At 46.3% G+C, this 22,342-nt stretch overlaps 2 protein-coding genes across 7 annotated transcripts in view; one reads left to right on the plus strand and one right to left on the minus strand.

Moving 5' to 3' along the window:
• The window catches only part of SLC5A5 (solute carrier family 5 member 5), a 37,241-nt gene extending 31,185 nt beyond the window's left edge, over nt 1-6,056 (plus strand). For all 4 annotated transcript variants that reach the window (XM_081846176.1, XM_081846175.1, XM_081846173.1 and 1 more), the window contains exons 11-15: nt 1,218-1,304; nt 1,656-1,861; nt 2,998-3,101; nt 3,535-3,638; nt 4,161-6,056. In XM_081846176.1, the coding sequence (XP_081702302.1) occupies nt 1,218-1,304; nt 1,656-1,861; nt 2,998-3,101; nt 3,535-3,638; nt 4,161-4,355 (696 nt within the window). In that variant the 3' untranslated portion in view covers nt 4,356-6,056. The remainder of the gene's footprint in view (nt 1-1,217; nt 1,305-1,655; nt 1,862-2,997; nt 3,102-3,534; nt 3,639-4,160) is intronic.
• A 2,283-nt stretch (nt 6,057-8,339) lies between these two features.
• LOC309332848 (vomeronasal type-2 receptor 26-like) lies at nt 8,340-19,895 on the minus strand. Of its 3 annotated transcripts, none has more exons than XM_081846107.1 (6): nt 18,937-19,895; nt 17,870-18,161; nt 15,355-16,209; nt 14,372-14,590; nt 10,894-11,017; nt 8,340-9,643 (listed from the first exon to the last, which is right to left on the minus strand). In XM_081846107.1, exons 1-6 carry the CDS (start codon nt 19,149-19,151, stop codon nt 8,739-8,741), a joined length of 2,610 nt encoding a protein of 869 aa, XP_081702233.1. In that variant the 5' UTR covers nt 19,152-19,895; the 3' UTR covers nt 8,340-8,738. The 3 variants fall into 3 exon arrangements, with proteins under 3 accessions (XP_081702233.1, XP_081702232.1, XP_081702234.1); XM_081846106.1 differs by having other exon boundaries at nt 10,894-11,020; XM_081846108.1 differs by lacking the exon at nt 14,372-14,590 and having other exon boundaries at nt 10,894-11,020.
• Nucleotides 19,896-22,342: the final 2,447 nt, after the last annotated feature.

The raw sequence follows: 22,342 nt of genomic DNA on the forward strand, positions 1-22,342 counted from the left end.
GGGAGTTCCGTAGGTAAACTACACGGTCCAGCTTAACTACGCTGCTTGGTGTAGCAGTTCCTCAACAAGCTTGAGAGGGTGGGCTGCGAGGCTTTTAAAAGGACAAATCCAGCCCTTTGCATCAGGCCCTGGGAATGTACTGAGGACCAATGCAGGCTGATATGCGTTCTTGCCAACAGTCTCCAAGGGGCAGCCCCGTATGTGGTGCATTGCAGTAGTCCAGCCTGGGAGCCACCGAGGCACGGAAGCTGGCAGCCAGGCCTCTGCCTTCCAGTCATGTGTGTCGGTGGCTGGTTTTATGACGTAGGGAGTTGATTCTCACGCTCAGCCCAGTATTGTCTCATCTTGTTTCAACAAGGAGGCCACTCCACCCGCCTTTGTAGCAACCAGGAAAAGTTTGCATTCACAGATGTGCGCACACACGGCTTATCGGTTTCTGCATTGTATCTCATATGTTAACAACTCGAGCTGCATAGCTGCATATCTGGGAGCTGATTGGCACTTTCAGATTGCAGCTGCTACTCGTGTCTTAGAGGTGACGCGATAGAGGTTTGCACAATTGTGCGTGGCGGGGAGACAGTGGACAGAGAAAAGTGTTCTGCCTTCTCTCGTGACATGAGACTCTGGGACAGCCAGCAGAGGATTTAAGACAGATAAGAGAAAGTCACCCTTCACAGAGTTAATCTGCAGAACTCCCTCCCACAGGCCACCAACTTTAAAAGGCAGATTTGACCAGAGGCGGTTTTAGGGCAGTGTGACAGCTTGCCCTGCATTGGGCGCCTGGTAAGCACTTGCCCAGCTTTGGGAAGGAGGTGTGAGGCCTCTAACAGAATCATAGAATGGTAGAGTTGGAAGGGACCCCGAGGGTCATCCAGCCCAACCCTCTGCAATGCAGGAATCCCAGCTAAAGCATCCAGGACATCCTTGTGACTTGAAGCCATGGGTTCGAGTCCTACCCTCCAGAGCATGAGAAAACAAGCTTGCTCCCTCTTCCATGTCATTGAAATATTGGAAGATGGTTCTCCTCTCTCGTCTCAGTCTCCTCTTTTCCAGGTGGAACATCCACAGCTCCTTCAACCGTTCCTCATAAGGCTTGGCTTCCAGACCCTTCATCATCTTGGTCGCTCTCCTCTGCTGCACACCTTCCAGCTTGACAACCTCGTAACAACAACATGCTTACCCTTGGCTTCTCTGCCCCGCTTTGTGTTTCTGCACAGGGTTCGTTCACCGTCATGGGCGTCATCAGTGGGCCCCTTCTGGGAGCCTTCATCCTGGGGATGTTTATCCCAGCTTGCAACACCGTGGTAAGTCCCAAAGAGGACCCAAGAGGATGCTTTTGGGTGCCTTCACCCTTCATAAAAGGGTGTTGGAAGAAGGGTGCTGTGCCATGGAGGGGCCTTCCAACAAAGCAGTAGGATTGGAACGAAAGAACACAAAAATACCACTAACAATGCAGGAATCTAGATAGACTGCCCCTGGACTTGGAGGTTCCATAAGCACATCAAAGGGTGCCCATGTATCCCAGCATCCTCTTCTCACAGTGGCCAACTGGATGCCTGTGGGGAATCTCCCTTCCTATGCGAAAATTCCTGGGTGGGGGGGTGGGACTTTAAGCTCAGCAGCAGCATAAAACCCGACCTCTCCTTCCTTCCCAGGGGGTGTTGACTGGGCTTCTTGTGGGATTCGCCCTCTCTTTCTGGGTGGCTGTGGGGGGCACCCTCTACCCGCCCAGCGCCGCCACCATGGGGGTGCTCCCATCCTACGGAGACCTGTGCCCGCTCTACAACGCCTCCGAGGGAGCCAACGCCACCATCATGCTCGGCCCACTGCCACCCCGGAACATCACGGAAGTTGCAGACAGGTGAGATGGTTGTTGATCCATGGTGCAAATTCAAATAAGTGGCTGGGGCAGCCCAGCCAGATGAGCGGGTTTAAGTAATAAGATTATTATAACACTAAAGGAAAACACAGCAAAACAACATTTCTTTGCCCAGAGTAGAATTCAGGAGGATTCAGTAGAATTCAGTAGTGGGGCAACACCATTTATGGCCTGTAAGAACTAAGGACATTCTCCAGTGCGCCTCAATGCACTTTGGTGCTGTGCAATGTGCTTAAAAGCCCTGGGACAAGGTATTGCTGAAGGTTCATAACAAGCATAAGAAGATCTTGCTGGATCAATCCAAAGGGAGCCAATTTGGTCCTCACAGTGGCCACCCCCCCCCAATAACCTACGAATTGTCTGCCTGTGGAGCTGGAGGTTCCATGAGAACATGAGAGGAATCTGCCTGCTGGACCAGGCCAAAGGGGGCCACTGACCCCAGCATCCTCTTCTCACAGGGGCCAACCAGGTGACCCTAAAGGGACAAGCAGGCACAATGTCAGGTTCTGCACTTAGGCAGGAAGAGCCAGATGCAGAGTTATGGGATGGGGGACACCTGGCTCACTAGCAGGACATGTGAAAAGGATCTAGGGATCTTGGTGGAATCTTAGAGTTGGAAGGGACCCTGAGGGTCCTCTGTTCCAACCCCCTGCAATGCAGAAATCTTAGTTAAAGCATCCATGAGACATGGCCCCCCAGCCTCTGCTTAAAAACCTCCAAGGAGGTTTCTGGGTCACTGTCCCCCCCCCCCAGGAGTCCCTTCCCCATTGAACAGCTCTCACTGTCAGAAAGTTTCTCCTGATGTTTAGTCAGAATCTCCTTTCTTCTAACTTGAAGCCATGGGTTCAAGTCCTACCCTCCAGAGCAGGAAAAAGCAAGCTTGCTCCATCTTCCCTGTGACAGCCCTTAAGATGGCTCTCCTGTCTGCTCTCAGTCTCCTCTTTTCCAGGCTAAACTTCCCTAGCTCCTTCAACCGTTCCTCATCAGGCTTGGTTTCCGGACCCTTGATCATCCTGGTCTCCCTCCTCTGTACTCCTCCCAGATTGCCAACACCTTCTAGGAGCCAGAACTCATTTATTCCCCTTCCTGCGGATCTCACCATCTCACTTCCTTTGCAGGTCGGCCATTGCGGATGACTTCTACGCCATTTCCTACCTCTACTACGGTGCCTTGGGAACGCTCACCACGGTTGTAATTGGGGTTCTGGCCAGCTGCCTAACCGGTAAATTGGTGGGGTGGAGCCATTAGCTACCTATTAATTTGCTTCATTTGTTATTTTTTTAATAAGTTGATTCCATTTTTAAATAATATTTTTTATTATATTTCCAATTTTAACCAATCCTTTTAAAATGCAACCAGAACAAATCTCTCATATCTGTTGACACATTCCATGGTGTTCTTTTATTCCCTTATAAAGCTTCTATATTACTGATATTTTATCCATTCTGTACATCAATTCCAAATTTTTAAATGACAAATTCTCATCTGTTGCTATTGTTCAAATCCTGCGTACATTTTGACATAACTATGATGGTCCCTCCCCCCTAATATTCTACAAAAGAATACCATTTTAGAAGTTGATTTCAATACTTCATGTTTCATTGCCTTAAAGTGTGCAAATTCTCTCTCCCTCGTGGTTCTGGGTTTTGCTGCAGGGCCTGCGAAAAGGAGCTCAAAGAAGCCAGGCGTGCTCTGGTGGGACGTCATGAAGCAGACCGCCATGGTCTCCCCAGAGGGGCTGAAAAAACCATTCACCAAGGTAGGACAGTGGGGAAACTGGGCACTCTGATAATGGTGGGCAGTGGGCAGTGCATCGGAGCTGCCATCACTCAGTGTAGAGAACAGGGACCACCTCAACCCTCATATTCCAGCTTGATCATTGCCATCACCTGTAGCTGCAGGAGCATCGCTGGCCGTTCTCCAGTTTGGAGAGGCTCATTTGACAGCAGCCTTTAGTGTCATTGTTCCAGTCCTGTGGAGCTCTCTGCCACTAGAGCAGCATTACCTGAATTTGGGTCTTCAGCTGTTTTTGGACTACAGTTCCCACCAACCCTGCCCACTGGTCCTGCTAGCTAGGGATGCCTATTGATCAATTCCTGCTCATATACCCTTACAAGAAAAACAGAAACAAAACAAACAAGGTTACTCTGCCCCTTGCCTTTCTGCCTTAAATCATTATTTGTATTTTCTTTATCATTTCTTTCTTTTCATCTTGCTTGGGTGTAAATCTGGATCCATCCTTTCTCAATGGCTTCCTTCCATTTCTCAACCGTCCGCACAGGATGCAGGGAACTCTCCCAATCTGCAGAAGAAAGCCTTTGGCTCAACGTCTCTGGTGCCCAGCTTCCCAGCCGAGGGGAAGACCCTGATGGCCAAGGAGGAGAAGGCATCATCAGAGCCCTCTGAGGAGAACCTCTGCGTCTGCAACGCTTTTGAGAGCAGCTATTTCCACCTGCTCAGAGAGACCAATGTGTAAAGGGTTGGGCACCTGGAGGCCAGAAGCCTCCTAGACCAGCTTTACTTGGGAAAGGACCCCATTTTGGGAGGGATGGACCTCATTCCACAAAGAGATATTTGTAGATCTCTGACCAGGCCAAGCTGCAACCTCTGGAGAAATTTGGGCAGGGCATTCCTGGCCTGTTATCAAAATCTGGCCAAGTTGTGCCAACAGCACGGGGCAATGTGGACCCCTGGGGGCTTCTGTTTGTCCCAACTGGGTCCTGTCCCGAGGGAGCTGTCAAGCAACACACTTGGCAATGGCCAAGGGAAACCAGGCAGCCAGGGAGCATTTTCATCAGTTCATTTATTAGTATCAAACAGAAACACACGGAGATCCATAAAGTGTGCTCCCTCAAGGCTTGAGCTGCTGCCCAGGGGGCCTGCTCCTCTCCCCAGAAGCTTGCTTTCTCCGTATCAGACCCGTCCTGCTGTCTACGGTGGCTGCCAAGGGACTCTTCTGTCGATGTCTAGTTTTCTGCTCTCTGACATGGAGGAAACACCTGGTTTTAGGGGAAGGAGGGGGATCTATCAGGCTCTCAAGAGACATCGTATCAACTGGCTCTGGTACTCCCTATCACATCTGGCTCCTGTCTCTGTTCAGGGCTGGTGCATCTGCTAGCTCCCCCCTGTTCCTTGCCCTCCAATATTTCCCAGTTCTCCTCCTCCTTCTCCTCCTCCTCCTCCTCCTCCTGTTTCCCACCACCAAGGACCTGGGTCCACACTATCTTCTTCTGCCCCCTCCCTGGGCGCCTCTTAGGGTGGCCGTCTCCACTCCTCCTCCTCATCTAGCCTGATATCTATTCTCCATTTTCACCTGGAAATGGAGGAGTTTGAGATTGGCAAAGATGAGAAAAAGTAGATGTTGCAAACTGGAATAATAATAATAATAATAATAATAATAATAATAATAGTTTTATTATTTTACCCTGCCCATCTGACCTGGTTGCCCCAGCCACTCTCGGCAGCTGATGTATATTTTGCTCTAGGAGGCTTCATTTGGTCAGAATCGAGTCAGCACTTCCAGAGTTAACACTAAATACATCTCTTCTAGTTAAGGAACCACCATCGCTGTTAGAAGGCTGTGGAAATTTGTGTCCTGGGCTTTTTAGACTCGTCTGCCCACGTACTACCAAAAACTAAAGGGGTGCCCTGGCTGCCAGGTGCGAAATATTTCCAGCTCACCTGCCCCCACCATCCTTGCCACTTCTCAGGGCCTCCTGCGTTGTTTCCTTTTGGACCTTGATCCTCCTCCTGCTTGCCTCCACCTGTCATGGAAAAGCCACTCTGTGCATGCTCAGAGGGCCAAAGCTTAGGCTGGAGGATGGGAATCGAGTCTGGCTTGGTCCCTGCTGTGCCCTCTCCTCCATCCCATGTTGGCCGTCCTCCTGTCGGAAGTGTGTAGACAGGAGTATTGACAGCTCCTCCTGGCCTCTTCTCCATCCCCCCGCCTGATATTTGCCATGTAACTAAGATGCACCAGGATGGAGATGTGGGACCTTCAAGCTGCACAGGGGCTACAGGGTTGAATGGGTGGGCTTAGCCAGAGGGTGTATGTTCCTATCTATGCATATAAAGATATATATTCTGTCTGCTCTGGCTTCCAATGATCAAAGGACTCTGGTGTTGTGCCATTTGAGGGGAAACGCTCGGCATGAAATAAAGAGAATGTTGTAGAAAAGCCAATGCTAATTCTGTGTTTGGAATGACAGATTCAGAAGGGAACGGATACATATCCCTGTGGCCCAAATGAGGACGTTGTGCAAAGCTGAGCAGGGTGGCTACAGGACCTGCTTAGCTTAATTGCCATTGCTCATTTATTTGTGTGGCCGAAGGTATTACAAAGCCAGATGCATAAGAACAAAAAAACGCTGCACAGATTTTTAAAAAATTGTTTTTATTAAAGATTTTCTGGGGTTGCAAAAGTACATACATTGTCTCTGTTTTCAAATGACGGAGCCCTTTCTACAGATCTGCGAGGTTTTTACAAGCTCTCTACTCTCAGCAGCCAGGAGCATCATAGCAGGACACTAGAGTGATAACTTTTTGACTTTCTTTTTTTTTCTTCAAAAACAAAAACGATTTCCTGTATCATAAAGGAATGAAGTTTTGCTTAGAAACACAGAAAAATGGACTAATTCTTCTCAGTTGTGAAAAATGGTCACCCCAAAATGAAAAATTGGAATCACTGTATATATAACCTCACTACTCATAAGTATGAACACTTTTAAAAACTTCAAGGAACTGTTTGGAACTTTTACAGCTGTCTGAAACTACCTAAAACTGTCTTGGAGAAGCCCTGGAAGTGGGAGCCATCCAGATCCCATCTGTGCACAGAACACGCAACCAAACTGATGTGGGAAATTTATGGTGCTTGAAGCAGAAACCAAGGCTTGATTTATTCTAAGCAATAAGAGGGGATGTACAATGTATAACACTTTGTGCAAGTATTAGAAAATTTGCAAATTCAACAGTTACATATACGAAAAATGATTTGTGGATTTTGGGGTGACTTTTTTTTCAAAAGATTTGGAAATGACAGTTCATTCCTTTGTTTTTAGGCAAAAGTTTATCTAATTAAGCTTCAGGAACAGCAGGTTGTAAAAAAAGTTATAACCCTACTGGAAACTAGAGAGATCTATCTGGAATGAACATGGACCACTGGTACCAAACTGTATGGATAACAGCTGTACTACAAAAACTAACCAACAGACTGAAACTGACACGGGGACAAATAACAGAGGACGCCTTCCCCCTGGGGTGGCTCCTCTTTCATACACACACAGCCCAACAAGATAATAACAAGAACCCACTGACAGCATCCGAATCGATGGGGCTAAGTTGACCCAACACACACATGCAAATAATACACTGCACAGTTATAATCAATTTTGGTACCCAGCATTCCGTCAGGTAGAAACGTGCTCCCCTGAACTTTTTAACTTACTGCTCCTGCAAGCTGTCCTTAAAAGGGCCGCTCTAGAGGCAACTCAAGCCACCTTTCAGAAACGGAAGAACCTCCACGCCCCCCCCCCCCGCAGGGCCTATATGGCCAAGGCCTGGACCTTCACAGGCACCTTCTCTTGAGTTTGAAGAACCAGGTGCCTCCCACTACCCATCACCAGCCTGGAATTGTCCCAGAAGGGAGGCTCTGGGATGGAGGAGCATCTTCAGGTCACAGGGTTGACCCTGACCCACAGGGGTAGAGCCTGGAGGACTTAGTCTGGACCCAGAGGGATAAAAGGCTTCTGCTAGCTCCCAACCTCGCTTGCAGCAACTGTCTCACTGGGAACTCTCTGTGGTCTGGCAACCTCCAGCCTTTCTCTGTGGAATCTAGCACTGGAGCAGAATATATTATTCCTTTGGAGAAGGGGACACAGCTAGGTTTTCAGAGACGGGCATCCCCCACTGCCCAGGGGAAGAAGCGATGGGTGGGGAGAGAGCCAACCATAGGATTGTAGGGTTGGAAGGTCCCTCTAGAGTCATTCAGCCCAACCCCAAAACCGCCCATGCCAGATGGCCCACCTCCAAGGAAGGGAGAAGACACAGCAACTTCAACACTGGAATAGAATGGCACAATTCTCTCTGGTTTTTCACAGTTTTTATTGATTGAGAGAAAAAGGATATTTGGGGGAAATACAGACAATTGCTTAGACTTTTGGAAAGTAACAAATCTGCTCTCATTGCCAACTGCAGAATTTGACGGGAGAGTTTGTACTGATAACTAGGAAACTGTGATTCATTTTTGTGGGGATGATTAGGAAGGCAGGAGAGGATATATTATTTAATCATATCCTTCCTAACTTGTGCTAGCAAGTTCCATATTCTAGGAGAGTTCCAAACATCCCCCTTTTTAAATTACACAGTGGATAGCTTGTTGCTGGCTTGTCAGAGCTTCACTACTTAAGATTCCTGGTGAAATCCCTTCTACTCCCTCTTAAAAAGAATAGACATGAGAATCTGATTAAACTTAATATAAAAGTAGTTTACTCACAGATTCATTCAGGTTCACAGACATATCTCTGAAGGCAGGCTTAGGTTACATAACAACTAGAACTATTCCATAAAGAAGTTAGTCCCAAGTGACTGTGACTAAGGAGTCACTTCTCCAAACACACAGCAACATACACAATGGAGAACACACACTCATCCAAACATGGAGGCTGTGGGCTCCTCTATGCTAGTACAACAGACCGCACCCTCTTCAAGTCTGTCCCAGCTCAGGAGGAAACAGGAAGTCTTCTCCTGAGTGGGACAAAACATCCCCTAACATGTCCACTGTAGGAGTGTTGTACTTGACTGCTATAAGTTTTACATCCTACAATTTTGTGAAAATTTAACTTGCAGGGAAGATTGAAGTGGGTTAGATTCCCGTTTTCCTCATTAGATATTCTCTGCTGTTGAGGTTGGGCTTCAGAAGAATGATGTAGCATTTGGGAAGAAAGATGCAAGCCAGGAGACCAGCACCAGAGGCCAGGATGGAGAAGATCTCCACAGCCACCATGATCTTCCCTTTGGTGCTCAAGTAGGTTGGGACGAAGGAGACCCAAACGCTGCAAAAGACCAGCATGCTGAAGGTGATAAACTTGGCTTCATTAAAACTATCAGGCAACTTCCTAGCTAGGAAGGCCACCGTGAAGCTGGCGAGGGCCAGGAAACCCATGAAACTCAGGACATTATAAAACATGGTGACTGAACCTTCATTACATTCCACTACAATCTCTCCAGCTATGGAATGGAAGTCCAGGTTTGGAAATGGGGGAGAGGTTGCCAGCCAAACAACACAAATAGCAGTTTGGATGAGGGGGCAGATCAGAACAATAGAATTTGCTGGTTGTCTCGCCAACAGTTTTCTTGCCATGTTTCCCGGCTTGGTGGCCATGAAAGCCAGGACCACCGTGATGGTCTTTGCCAGGACGGAAGAAATGGCAACAGAGAAGACGATGCCAAAAGTAGTTTGTCGGAGAAGACAAGTGACCTTCCTGGGTCGACCGATGAAGAGGAAGGAGCAGAGGAAGCAGAGCAGGAGGGAGACGAGGAGGACGTAGGTGAGGCTGCGGTTGTTGGCTTTGACGATTGGTGTGTCCCGTTGTTTGATGAAGGTCGCCAGCATGAGAAGTGTGATCAGAGAGAGGAAGAGGGCAAGGGAAGCTAAAAGAACACCCCCAGTCTCTTGGTATGGAAGGAAGTTGATCTTCTTCAGCAGGCACTGGTCACCGTCCTTGTTTGGGCACTGGTCTTCAGGGCAGCTGGTACACTGAGTGGCATCTGGCATAAGGAAACACTATTGAAATATATCACATGTGCCATTTATGTTTTCGACTGTGGTTGCCACTCTGTCAGGTGTCAGGGAATTGGCTTCCTCCCCTCTTTGGCAGTAGATAAGCAGAACAAAGGAAAAGGAGCCTTCTTACCAGTTAGAAACTTTAATGATCACAGCGAGAGAACAAAGAATCCATTTCCTAGGGATGGCAGTGCTCCCAGTTAAGAATTCCACCCACTTCCTCCGTAGTCACCCCCGTCACTCCCGCGTCTTGTAACCTGATCTCGTAACCACTGTGCTTTCTGTGCTGCCTCCTTACCAGCTCTTCTTGACCTTGGGCTGAGCGGATGAATGCTTTCCAGAGACAGCGAATCTGTTAAAACTCTCTCTCTCTCTCTCTCCCAGTGCTTCTTCTCCTAGCTGTTCCCCATTCAGTATTTCCTAGCTTCTGCCTTCTGAACTATGTCCCTCTGCAAACCGCTGTTCCAAATCTATACTACTTCCCTTCTCCTGGGAAGATTCAGGATCCTGATCAGGAGTGGGGGGGGGGAGCCTCCCACCATTCCTCCTTAGTGCAGCCCTCCTCAGCACACTGGGGGGGGGGGGAGAGGGGTAGACAGACAATTCTGTTTTGGATCACAGGATCAGATTAAAACCCCAATTAGCCAAGTCTTTAACCACAGCTACGGAAACATGTCTTGATGTGAACTGTTTAATCTGGGTTCATCATCACCAATAATAATAATAATAATAATAATAATAATAATAATAATAATAATAAATTGTATACCACCCTATACCCGCAGGTCCTAGGGCGGTTCACAGGATAAAATCACAATATAAAAACACAAAATACATAACCAAAATAAAAACAAGAACAACCCAATACCCACCTACCCCATTTCAACATGCTTTTAAAATGTATGCATGTTTATTAAAACAGAGGCTATGAAAATATGGAACAGTTTCTCATAATTATCAACGATTTAGAACTTATTAAACTATTGATAACTATTCTGATGAATACTTTAGAGTTGGAAGGGACCCCAAAAGCCATCTAGTCAAACCTCTGCAATGTAGGAATCTTTTGCCCCAAATTCACGGCATCTTTGTGAACAGGTAGAACTATAAACCCAAATCCAAGTTGCAGGGGATTTCCCCACTTCTCCTCATCCAGGATTTCTCTCTGTCTCCACAAGCCACCCTTCTCCTAACAACTTCTGCACCTCAATACGGGCTTCTAGATTTGAGATACCTGTCTGGTTAGAAAAGGTCCCTTCTGGGCAAGAAATGCATTCATAGCAGCAAACCGGCTTCTCCTCTGGGACTCTTCTGCTCTGCCCTGGAGGACATCTCTTCACACACCTGGCAAATGGGATCTCCTGAAAGGGAAGAGTGAAATTGCTGCACAAGGTCAATGTTTGTCTTGCAGTGAAAAAGGCCTTGGAGGGATTTATCTACTTGAGTGGTCCAAATCTCTTCCATACCTCTGCAGGTTATAGGGAACCACAAAAACTGAGGCTCATAGAAGAAATGAATCATTTAGGGGGACATTGTGGACCAAGACTGCTTTGCTTTGATTAAATAGATTTTAAGAAACCCCCAAAACTAAACAGGACTTGGAAGAGGTGATGGGAGATTCCCTATTGATGGAGAGAGACAACCAGCTTGGGAGTGCCAGATCCATTTCAGAACTTTGCAGTTTCTTTAAATATTGCAAAAATGAAGACTCAGATCAAGTTTCATCAAATGTAGTCCACATTTCAAGACTAAATGAGACTGTGGTTTGATCAGGTCTGGGGAACAGCACCCCCACAATGCAGTGTGCAGATGTGGGGTGGAAGGAATATGACATAATAGGCATCACTGAAACCTGGTGGGATAAGTCCCACGATTGGAATGTAATAATGGAGGGATACAATCTATTTCAGAGAAACAGACCAGACAAGAAAGGAGGAGGAGTGGCGTTATATGTCAGGGATGTGTATACCTGTGAAGAGATCCAAGATTTAGAACCTCAAAGCCAAAGTGAGAGCATTTGGGTCAAAATTAAGGGAGAGAAGAATAACAGTGACCTCATTGTGGGAGTTTACTATAGATCCCCAAGCCAAACGGAGGACATAGATGATGCCTTCCTGGAACAGATGGCCAAGCATCCAAAAGAAAGGGAGATAGTAGTAATGGGGGACTTCAATTACCCGGATATTTGCTGGATGTCAAACTCAGCCAAGAGCATAAGGTCAAACAGATTCCTCACTGGCCTTGCAGACAACTTCGTTGTCCAGAAAGTGGGAGAAGCAACAAGAGGAACAGCCATTTTAGATCTGGTCCTAACCAATGTTGATGACCTGGTTAGTGGGGTAGAAGTGGAAGGATCATTAGGCGCGAGTGATCATGCTCTTCTGAAGTTTACTATACAGCGGAAAGGAGCAGCCAAGCAGACTAGGACTCAATTTCGTGACTTTAAGAAAGCCGACTTCATAAAACTTAGGGAAGTGCTGGGTGAGATCCCATGGACAGTAATACTAAAAGGAAAGGGAGTTCATGATGGCTGGGAGTTTGTTAAGAGGGAGATAGTAAAAGCACAACTTCAGGCAATACCAATGAGACGGAAACATGGAAGGTGCCTAAAGAAGCCAGGGTGGCTATCTAAAGAACTTTTAACTGAGTTAAGATTAAAAAAGGATGTGTACAAAAAATGGAAAAGGGGGGAAACCACCAAAGAGGAATTCAAACAAATAACCAGCACGTGTAGACACAAAGTCAGAAAAGCTAAAGCACAGAATGAACTCAGGCTTGCTAGAGAGGTTAAAAGCAACAAAAAAGGCTTTTATGGGTATGTTCGTAGCAAAAGGAAGAACAAAGAAACAGTGGGGTCACTCAGAGGAGAAGATGGTGAAATGCAAACAGGGGACACAGAAAGGGCTGAACTCCTCAATGCCTTCTTTGCCTCAGTCTTCTCCAATAAAGAAAACAATGCCCAACCTGAAGAATTTGGAGCAAATGATTCAGCAGAGGAAACACAGCCCAGAATAACTAAGGAGATAGTACAAGAATACTTGGCTAGTTTAGATGTATTCAAGTCTCCAGGGCCAGATGAACTGCATCCAAGAGTATTAAAAGAACTGGCAGATGTGATCTCAGAACCACTGGCACTCATCTTTGAGAATTCCTGGAGAACAGGCGAAGTCCCGGCAGACTGGAGGAGGGCAAATGTTGTCCCTATTTTCAAAAAGGGGAAAAGAGAGGACCCAAATAATTACCGCCCAGTCAGTCTGACATCAATACCAGGGAAGATTCTGGAGCAGATCATTAAGCAAACAGTCTGTGAGCACCTAGAAAGGAATGCTGTGATTACCAATAGTCAGCATGGATTTCTGAAAAATAAGTCATGTCAGACGAACCTGATCTCGTTTTTTGACAGAATTACAAGCCTGGTAGATGAAGGGAACGCAGTGGATGTAGCCTACCTTGATTTCAGCAAGGCATTTGACAAGGTGCCCCATGATATTCTTGTAAAGAAGCTGGTAAAATGCGGTCTTGACTATGCTACCACTCAGTGGATTTGTAACTGGCTGACTGACCGAACCCAAAGGGTGCTCATCAATGGTTCCTCTTCATCCTGGAGAAGAGTGACTAGTGGGGTGCCACAGGGTTCTGTCTTGGGCCCGGTCTTATTCAACATCTTTATCAACGACTTGGATGATGGACTCAAGGGCATCCTGATCAAATTTGCAGATGACACCAAACTGGGAGGGGTGGCTAACACCCCAGAGGACAGGATCACACTTCAAAACGACCTTGACAGATTAGAGAACTGGGCCAAAACAAACAAGATGAATTTTAATAGGGAGAAATGTAAAGTATTGCACTTGGGCAAAAAAAATGAGAGGCACAAATACAAGATGGGTGACACCTGGCTTGAGAGCAGTACATGTGAAAAGGATCTAGGAGTCTTGGTTGACCACAAACTTGACATGAGCCAACAGTGTGACGCGGCAGCTAAAAAAGCCAATGCAATTCTGGGCTGCATCCATAGGAGTATAGCATCTAGATCAAGGGAAGTAATAGTGCCACTGTATTCTGCTCTGGTCAGACCTCACCTGGAGTACTGTGTCCAGTTCTGGGCACCACAGTTCAAGAAGGACACTGACAAACTGGAACGTGTCCAGAGGAGGGCAACCAAAATGGTCAAAGGCCTGGAAACGATGCCTTATGAGGAACGGCTAAGGGAGCTGGGCATGTTTAGCCTGGAGAAGAGGAGGTTAAGGGGTGATATGATAGCCATGTTCAAATATATAAAAGGATGTCACATAGAGGAGGGAGAAAGGTTGTTTTCTGCTGCTCCAGAGAAGCGGACACGGAGCAATGGATCCAAACTACAAGAAAGAAGATTCCACCTAAACATTAGGAAGAACTTCCTGACAGTAAGAGCTGTTCGACAGTGGAATTTGCTGCCAAGGAGTGTGGTGGAGTCTCCTTCTTTGGAGGTCTTTAAGCAGAGGCTTGACAACCTTATGTCAGGAGTGCTCTGATGGTGTTTCCTGCTTGGCAGGGGGTTGGACTCGATGGCCCTTGTGGTCTCTTCCAACTCTATGATTCTATGGTTCTAGGAGAGATCCTAATTTCCCCACTGATCCCACCATGAAAGAAAGGGCAGGTAGTGATGGCTGCAGAGAGATGGGAGCCAACTCTTGTGCTGGCCTTGAACTTATGCCCTCATTTTGCCCCACCTGGGAATTCCACACAATGGTGTCTGGGTTGATGCTGAAGTCCTCGCCTGGCGGAGCCTGAGGATCCAGACCTCCAACTTCCACAACAGCACAAGAGTCATTGGGGAAGAAGGCCCAGTTCAGGATATCAAAGCCAGCTGGTCTCCTGCCATGTTCAGAAAAGGAGACTTCGTCCCCAGCGCTGTTGTTAAACCGAGTCTTCCTCAAAGCGGCAAGAATCTGAAATGGAAGAGACACTCAGAAAACGGGGAGGGGGGGTTGTTGGTCTGGCTCCCTTGGATCCACTGGTTTCCGACCTTTTTGAGTCCATGGCTCCCTTGACCAGCCACATTATTTCTGCAGTTTCCTGGTAGAACTCCCTTACACAGAGGTTCTGTTACAGTAAGTTGGGATTTCCCCATTCCGGCACCATTTTTGGTGCTCATGTAAGTGGGAGCGCATGCATTGATGGGAACCCAAGCAGCTCCACTGCTCTGCAGGGCCCCGCATGGCAGCCCCAGCCTGCCTTTCCCAAAATTAGAGTGCGCATGGGTGGGTGGGTGAGGGACAAGGAGAAGGCAAAACCAGATGAAGATCAGAAGCAGCCATATTTTGTCCTTGTGGGGAAGGAAAGCAAGAAACACAGCACAGGGCACACGTGGCAACATGGTCCTTTCCTGCAACTTTCTCCCCGTCACCTTAAAGCTGGGTGACTGTTAAGGAGGACAGTCTATATCAATATATCGCAATGCTTAGCTGGTGATATATCACAAAGTTTAAAAGCAGCTCCATCCTTATTTCAGACATTGTGATATATAACTGTATATCCTGAAGTTGAAAACTAAATCTTGTCCAGCCCTACTGAGGAGTTCTGAGGACCAGAAAGAGAACCCAGATGGGTCACACGCAGCCCTAGACCTGAGGTTCCTCATCTCTGTTGCAGCTTCTGCAACATTCTTGCTGCTCCAATCAAGTCACCAAACTAGGCAGCGCGAGGACATTACCTGCCATGGCTGGAGTTTTGGAAGACGGTTGACACCTCCCATCACTGCATGGTTGGTTCCCGGGGAGTGCCTGGTGTCATGCAATGCGTGGGCCACGGAATGAACGGCGTTGTAGATGCTGTAACTGTGGCCAGTCATGGTCACTGAGAACACGAAGGCCGGCAGGTCCTCTAGTTTTTCCTCTCCTGTGCATTTTCTCTTGCTCCGTGAAGGTATGAGGCCTGATCCCAGAAACTCACAGTCAAACAAAACTCTCCACCAGCGACAGAGGAAGGCATCTGCCTGTGGCTGGTGTGGATCTAACTCTGAGAGAAACTGGGCGAATCCTGGCACTTCCTTGGAGTGGATTTGGAAGGAAAGGGCCCCATGGAAAGATTTCAGCCCCTTCCATTGCTTCTGGGACCCCTCAGTGACGAAATCCCACTGGGCTGTCAGGACCCAAACTTTCCTAGCTGAGATCTTGTTGAGCTTTTTCATGACGGACATGGGACCCAATAGGTTCCGCAAGGTGTTGGAGTCCAAAAAGACAATCACCACCTGGACGTCGCTCTTGAAAAGATCCGAAATGTGTTTCATCCATATTTTTCCATGCTGCAGAAAAGCCACCGTTTCTGGAATGACCCTTCTGGCAAACGCCACGCAGATATCGTTCTGGGTTAGGAGGGGTGTCAGAGTCTGGATGAAGTTTTCGCCACTGCTCTCCTCCGGAGCAAGGAGTCCAATCCAATTCCAGTGGAAATACAGGAGTAACTGGACTAAACCCCTGTACTGGAGGACTTGGTTGGGGTCAATGCGGCAAAAAGACGATGGTACCGTTTCATCTTCCTTGTCAGAGTTAAAGGAGCCATAACCCAGCTGAAAAGAGCAAGAACTGTGCTTTGAAAGTGACCTTTGAGACATAATGTGAACGTTCCGTGATGCCTTCTAGGTCTCTCAGTTCCTGCCACCCTGTCCTCCATCAAAACTATACACACACAAATTTTTATTACATTTTTTGAGCATTTTCACCAGAAGCAGCACCTCCACAGTGTCTTTACTCAAACCTTTTCTACTGCATTCAATCTTTATTACAAAAAGTATCTTCCTCTTCTTCCTCTTCTTCTTCTTCCCTGCCCATCTGACTGGGCAGCTTCCAACATATATAAAAACATTAAACATTACAAAGCATCCCTATTGCAATTATTTTGTCATTTCTGCTGCTTTTATCTCAAATGCTCCCCACAATTTCATTTGGCTGTAATATTTTTTAAGTCATCCACAAAAGGCCTCTGTCTATAAAAAGTTCATCATAAAAACAGGGCTTTCAAGGAGTTACTTGCAGTTTCCAATAAAGCCTAAGCAAAATGCCAACCTTAAACGTAGCATGTCTCCCAAAATTCACTTTCAGCACCGACTGAAGTTGTCCTTTTGAGAATGCAGGACTCTGGATTCTCTGGACTTTGCATAATGCAATAATACCCCCCCCCCGATATAATTTTTATTGAACATAATGCTTCCATATTTTTCACCCTGTCATTTCCTCTTCCTCCATGTGTCTAAAGTTTGAATGAAACTATTATCTGGGTCAACATGGTACAGTGGTACCTCAGGATGTGAACGGGATCTGTTCCGGAGCCCCGTTCGCATCTTGAATGGAACATAAGATGCAACGGTGCGTCTGCGCGTGTGCGGGTCGTGTTTTGCCACTTCCGTGCATGCGCGTGACGTCATTTTGAGCGTATGCGCATGCGCAAGCAGCGAAACCCGGACGTAATGTGCTCCGTTACTTCCGGGTTGCTGTGGAGCGCAACCCAAAAGCGCTCAGCCTGAAGCACATTCAACCTGAGGTATGACTGTAGTTTAGGAAACTGCAACAGGTGAGTAAACTTTGTCAACTGTAGCCAAATTTGCTCTGGCAGCTAAAAGCTCTGTTCAAGATATGTTAATGCTCTCTAATGTTAAAATTTTATGCTGCAAACTTTCTATGCTGTAAACTTTGGCTCTGCACAATAAATTGAGGGGGGGGAGTAAATTTGGGGGCAGGAGTTCTTCACTTTCTTTCTAAAAGAACTCTTCTCTCACAGAGAGAGGTGGAATAATACCACCAGTAATATGCAATGGGAGTATAATCAGGACATTCATTCATTGGGCTGGAGAAAGAAACTAAGGGATAAAAATGGATTAAAAATGAGATAAGCTAAGGGAATGGGTAAGTGGGCATTAGGATCAATCGGACCATATCTGGTCATGATTCATTGCCAACAGCTTAATGAGGCGCTTGAAGGCAGAAGACCAAACTGATCGCTAACCATCACAGTGATAGAATGGTGGAGTTGGAAGGGACCCCTGAGGATCATCCAGTCCACCCCCTGCAATGCAGGAATATGCAGCTGCCCCATGCAGGCATCAAACCTGCAACCTTGGCGTTCCCAGCACCACGCTCTATCCAACTGAGCTATCCAGGCATTATAACAGAAGCAATTTACAGAGAATGGGTTTTCGTATCTTTATAGCATCTGCAAGTGGCTCTCCTCACCTGCGGGATCTTGAAGGAGCCCAGGATGGCTGCCATCTGTCTTGAAGTCGTGGCGTCTAGGCTCCCAATGACAGACAGCAGCTGGTCCCGACTGTCGCACTTGTAGTTAGGCACCATTTGTCTCCGCGTGGAGAGCAGAGACAGCGTGGCCTCCATGGTCTTGCTTGCAAAATTGCATTCTGTGTAGATACGGGAACCCAGAGTGACATTGGGGAGGAGAGTCCGGTCCTCGTTGATCTCTTTGATAGCAAACTGCAAGGCCAGGATGTACTGGTAGTTTTTGGGGACAAGCCTGCAATGGGAGTAAAATGGTTATGGGTGGAACGATAGAAAAGTTGAGCCCTGTATCAGGAAGTTCTCAATGTTTGATGTTATATTATGTTTTGATATCCAGTCATACTTCGAGTTGATAAGTATTTGCGGGTTGCGCGCTGTGGCGACACGGAAGTGACGGAGCGTGTTACTTCCAGGTTTTGCCACTCGCGCATGCGCAGATGGTCAAAATGATATCATGCGCATGCACAGAAGTGGCGAATCGCGACCCGCGCACACGGATTGCGTTCGCTTCTGGATGCAAATGGGGCTCCGGAACAGATCCGGAACAGATCCAGAGGTACCACTGTATGTTGGAAGCCACCCAGAGTGGCTGGGGCATCCCAACTAGTTGGGCAGGGTATAAATATAATAATAATAATAATAATAATAATAATAATAATAATAATAATAATATATTGGAAGAACCCCAGAAAATCATGGAAATGGGTTTAACTGGGAAGAGAGAGAAACATTTAAATCTCACAAAATTAACAGTGATGTTGAACAATAAGGAAGCAACTGGATGCAAAGCACTAAATGGAATGGTGAAATTGGGAGAGAGAATATACAGCAAATTGCTGTAGAGATATTTTACTCCTTTCAACCTCCACAGCAGATCCCACCCCACTCCTGCCCTAGCATAGGACGTCCCCAGATTGCACAAGAAAGATGAACAGCATTTCAGTTGGGGGGGGGGGGCAGGGAAAGCAACCCAGTTTCCAACTCAGAGCCCTACCTGTCGGAATACTTACTTTAAATCAGGATGGTCCTGTTCTCTGGAATACTCTTTAAAGGATGGGTCTTTGACCACGGCCCTGAACAGGGGTAAATTCCCACCCACAACGAGATCTCCCTCCCTATGGAAGTTTTCGTAGAGTCGAAAGGGCTTCATGGATCGTGTCTCTGTCCTCTTCATCAAGCAGCTGCCTTGAGGCAGGAGCCAGGACAAGAGCAGCAACCGAATCATCCGCAGCTCAGAGAGATATTATATTCCCCTTGAAACAACAATTGCACCTTTGCAGAACCTGATTTGAAAACTACCAATTTCAGTCAGAGAGATCAATACTCAGGCATAAAATGGAGTAGCTCAACATGATCATTTTTCTTATCACAAGACTGTTTTGTCCTGTATTTTGCTTTATTGTTGACTCGATGGGTGTAAACCTCCAGAGGTTCAGCAGGAATGACTGTTATTGTGATAATTTCAGGGAGAGAAGAGAATTCATACTGTAAGTTCTTTTTGCACCATCTTAGGAGAAAATGACAAACATGTTTTCTGGAATCATGGAAATTTCGCTGTAGGCCATACCAGCCTGGATGGACCACTCTCCTGGCAAGCCTATTGAAGCTATTCATTCAAATCAAAGGGACTAGAATCGTAACTTTGCTTTTTAATAGAAAGGTCCATAGTTCAATATCTGAGTGCCCACTTTGCATGCAGAAGGTCTCAGGTTCACCTTCCAGGAGGAGTTCCTGTCTGAAAATATGGAGGGGCATTGCCCATGTTTGCTATAACAATTTTATTGAAAGGTGTTTTTTTACACATTAAACAATAAAATTCAAGCTCATTTATAAGAAAATGCAAAACACAATTGTATAGAAAAGAAAAAGAGGGGAAAGAATAGAAAAAGGGTAACTAAAAAGACCCTTTATCAGATTTATGTAGTGCATATCTTATCATTTATCCACACATAGAAAAGCAGACTCCCCCAGCTCTCACCTGGGTGCCCACCTCTTCTCCCAGCCTCCCACCCTGATGAAGATCCTTCCAACTTTTCTTGCAGGTATCTCCCAAGGAGAGTGAACATTAACAACAGGATGATATGGCTACCTTCCTTGTGGTTTGTTTATTGGATAACGTCAAGGTGTTCAATTTCCTAATTATTTTTTCCTCCTTAGATGCTCTCTGCTGTTGAGGTTGGGCTTCAGAAGAATAATGTAGCATTTGGGGAGAAAGATGCAAGCCAGGAGACCAGCACCAGAGGCCAAGATGGGGAAGACCGTCCGTTAAGAGTTTGGGTGTAATCTTCGACACCTCCCTTTCCATGGAGGCGCAGATTGCAGCTATAACGAAGGCGACATTTTTTCATCTCTGCCAAGCTAAGCAGTTGGCTCCTTACCTCTCTCGCCCTGACCTAGACACTGTGATCCACGCAACGGTCACCTCCAGCCTGGATTATTGTAACTCGCTCTACGTGGGGCTGCCCTTGAGACTGACCCAGAAACTCCAGCGGGTGCAGAATGCCACGGCAAGACTCCTTACGGGGTCTTCACTGCGAGATCACATTCATCCGGTGCTATACCAGCTGCACTGGCTCCCAGTGGAGTACAGGGTCAGATTTAAGGTGCTGGTTTTAACCTTTAAAGCCCTATACGGCCTAGGACCCTCGTACCTACGGGACCACCTCTCCTGGTATGTCCCATGGAGGACCTTACGGTCTGCAAATAACAACACCCTGAAGATTCCTGGCCCCAGGGAGATTAGACTGGCCTTGACCAGAGCCAGGGCTAATTTTTTGGCCATAGCTCCGGCCTGGTGGAACACTCTCTCACAAAAGACCAGGGCCCTGCAGGACTTGACATCTTTCCGCAGGGCCTGCAAGCCAGAGCTATTCCGCCAGGCCTTTGGCCAGGGCACAGCCTGACCCCCTCCTTTGGCAATCCTCACAGAACTCTAGCCCAATCGTTGCCATGAATCTGATTTGAACTGATTTTATAATGTAATGATTTTAGAATGTTGTATTATTTTACTGTTATTAGCCACTCTGAGCCCGGCTTCGGCTGGGATATAAATGTATTATTATTATTATTATTATTATTTATTAAGATGCAGTTCCAACCAAGGAAGACTGGGTTGTGCTGAAATGGCAAAACTTACAGAAAGAATCAGAAACCAGGAAGAAGCTACTTTTAATAAAGAATAGGGGAAATATGTAATTCAATTGAGAAAGCATTGTAAACAAGAAAATTCATTAGCAGGATTAATTTAGAACTGATAGTTAAAACTATTGACTAAGGAAAAGTAAAGGAGATGCAGTATAAAAATATTAGCAGAAAGAAACACAAAAGAGGAAGAGGGGGAGTTCAACAGTAGTATATTGTATTTTATTTGATGTTTGTATGATGCAACTGAAAAACTGAAAGTAATATATACGTGTGTAAATGGAATTCTACTATCTCTGAGCTCTATGTATCGGTTTAAATGGACAAAACTCAGGACCGATTTTTGTCTTCTGCAGAACTGCAATACATACATAAGCAAAGACCACAAGATGGCCTCATTTGACTTTTCAGAGCCTCTTAATGTGAAGTAAAGATATTCAATAAGGAAGTAAGCACAGTTAACTAGCTGCAAAACTGAGCACAGTGACTTTGGGATAATTCTGTCTGTATTTCTTGATAGATAATTCTGATGTCTTTTAGAAGCTATCTGAAGGCAGCACTCTATAGGGAACTGTTTAATGTTTTGATTTTTTATTATATTTTTCTATTTGTTGGAAGCTGCCCAGATTGGCTGGGGCAACCCGGGAAGGTGGCCAGGGTAATTATCATCATCATCATCATCATCATCATCATTATTATTTCTTAATGCAAAATTGTGATTGATTAATTGGATGTGTTCACTTTCTAGATTCTTTTTTCTCATGAGATCGGGTCTCTGTTGTTGAGATCGGGTCTGAGAACAGTGATGGTGCATTTGGGGAGAAATTTGCAACCCAAGAGACCAGTGCCTAAATTTGAGCCAGCGCTAATAACAGCATCACTAATTCGTGAAGGAAAATGACATGTAAACCAGTATCAATTGAGGGGAGGGCTAGAGCTATGCTAGGAAACTGTAACTGAGATTGATGCAAAATCATACACCAGAAATCCTGCACAAGTTAAACTGAACACCATATCTTCTGTGTAATATTGCCAATATTATATATAAATCAATTTTAAAGGAAAGTTTGGTTGATTGACTGACTGATTGAATTGTTAGATTCCTTGATTCTCCTTCCTGCTGTTGAGATCAGGTCTCAGAAGAGTAATGTAGCATTTGGGGAGAAAGACGCAAGCCAGGAGACCAGCACCAGAGGCCAAGATGGAGAAGACCTCCACAGCCACCATGAACTTCCCTTTGGTGCTCAGGTAGGTTGGGACGAAGGAGACCCAAAC

This window comes from Podarcis erhardii (genome assembly GCF_964252035.2).
Source record: "Podarcis erhardii genome assembly, chromosome: 18".
NCBI classification, from domain to species: Eukaryota; Metazoa; Chordata; class Lepidosauria; order Squamata; family Lacertidae; genus Podarcis; species Podarcis erhardii.

Coding starts and splice junctions, on each gene's coding strand:
- LOC309332848 (XM_081846106.1), bottom strand. CDS start 19,151: ATGATTCGGTTGCTGCTCTTGTCCTGGCTCCTGCCTCAAGGCAGCTGC. Junction 14,591..15,354: donor CAAAACTCCAGCCATGGCAG/GTAATGTCCTCG, acceptor CTTCCATTTCAG/ATTCTTGCCGCTTTGAGGAA. Junction 11,021..14,371: donor CCATTGTGTGGAATTCCCAG/GTGGGGCAAAAT, acceptor CTTCCCTTTCAG/GAGATCCCATTTGCCAGGTG.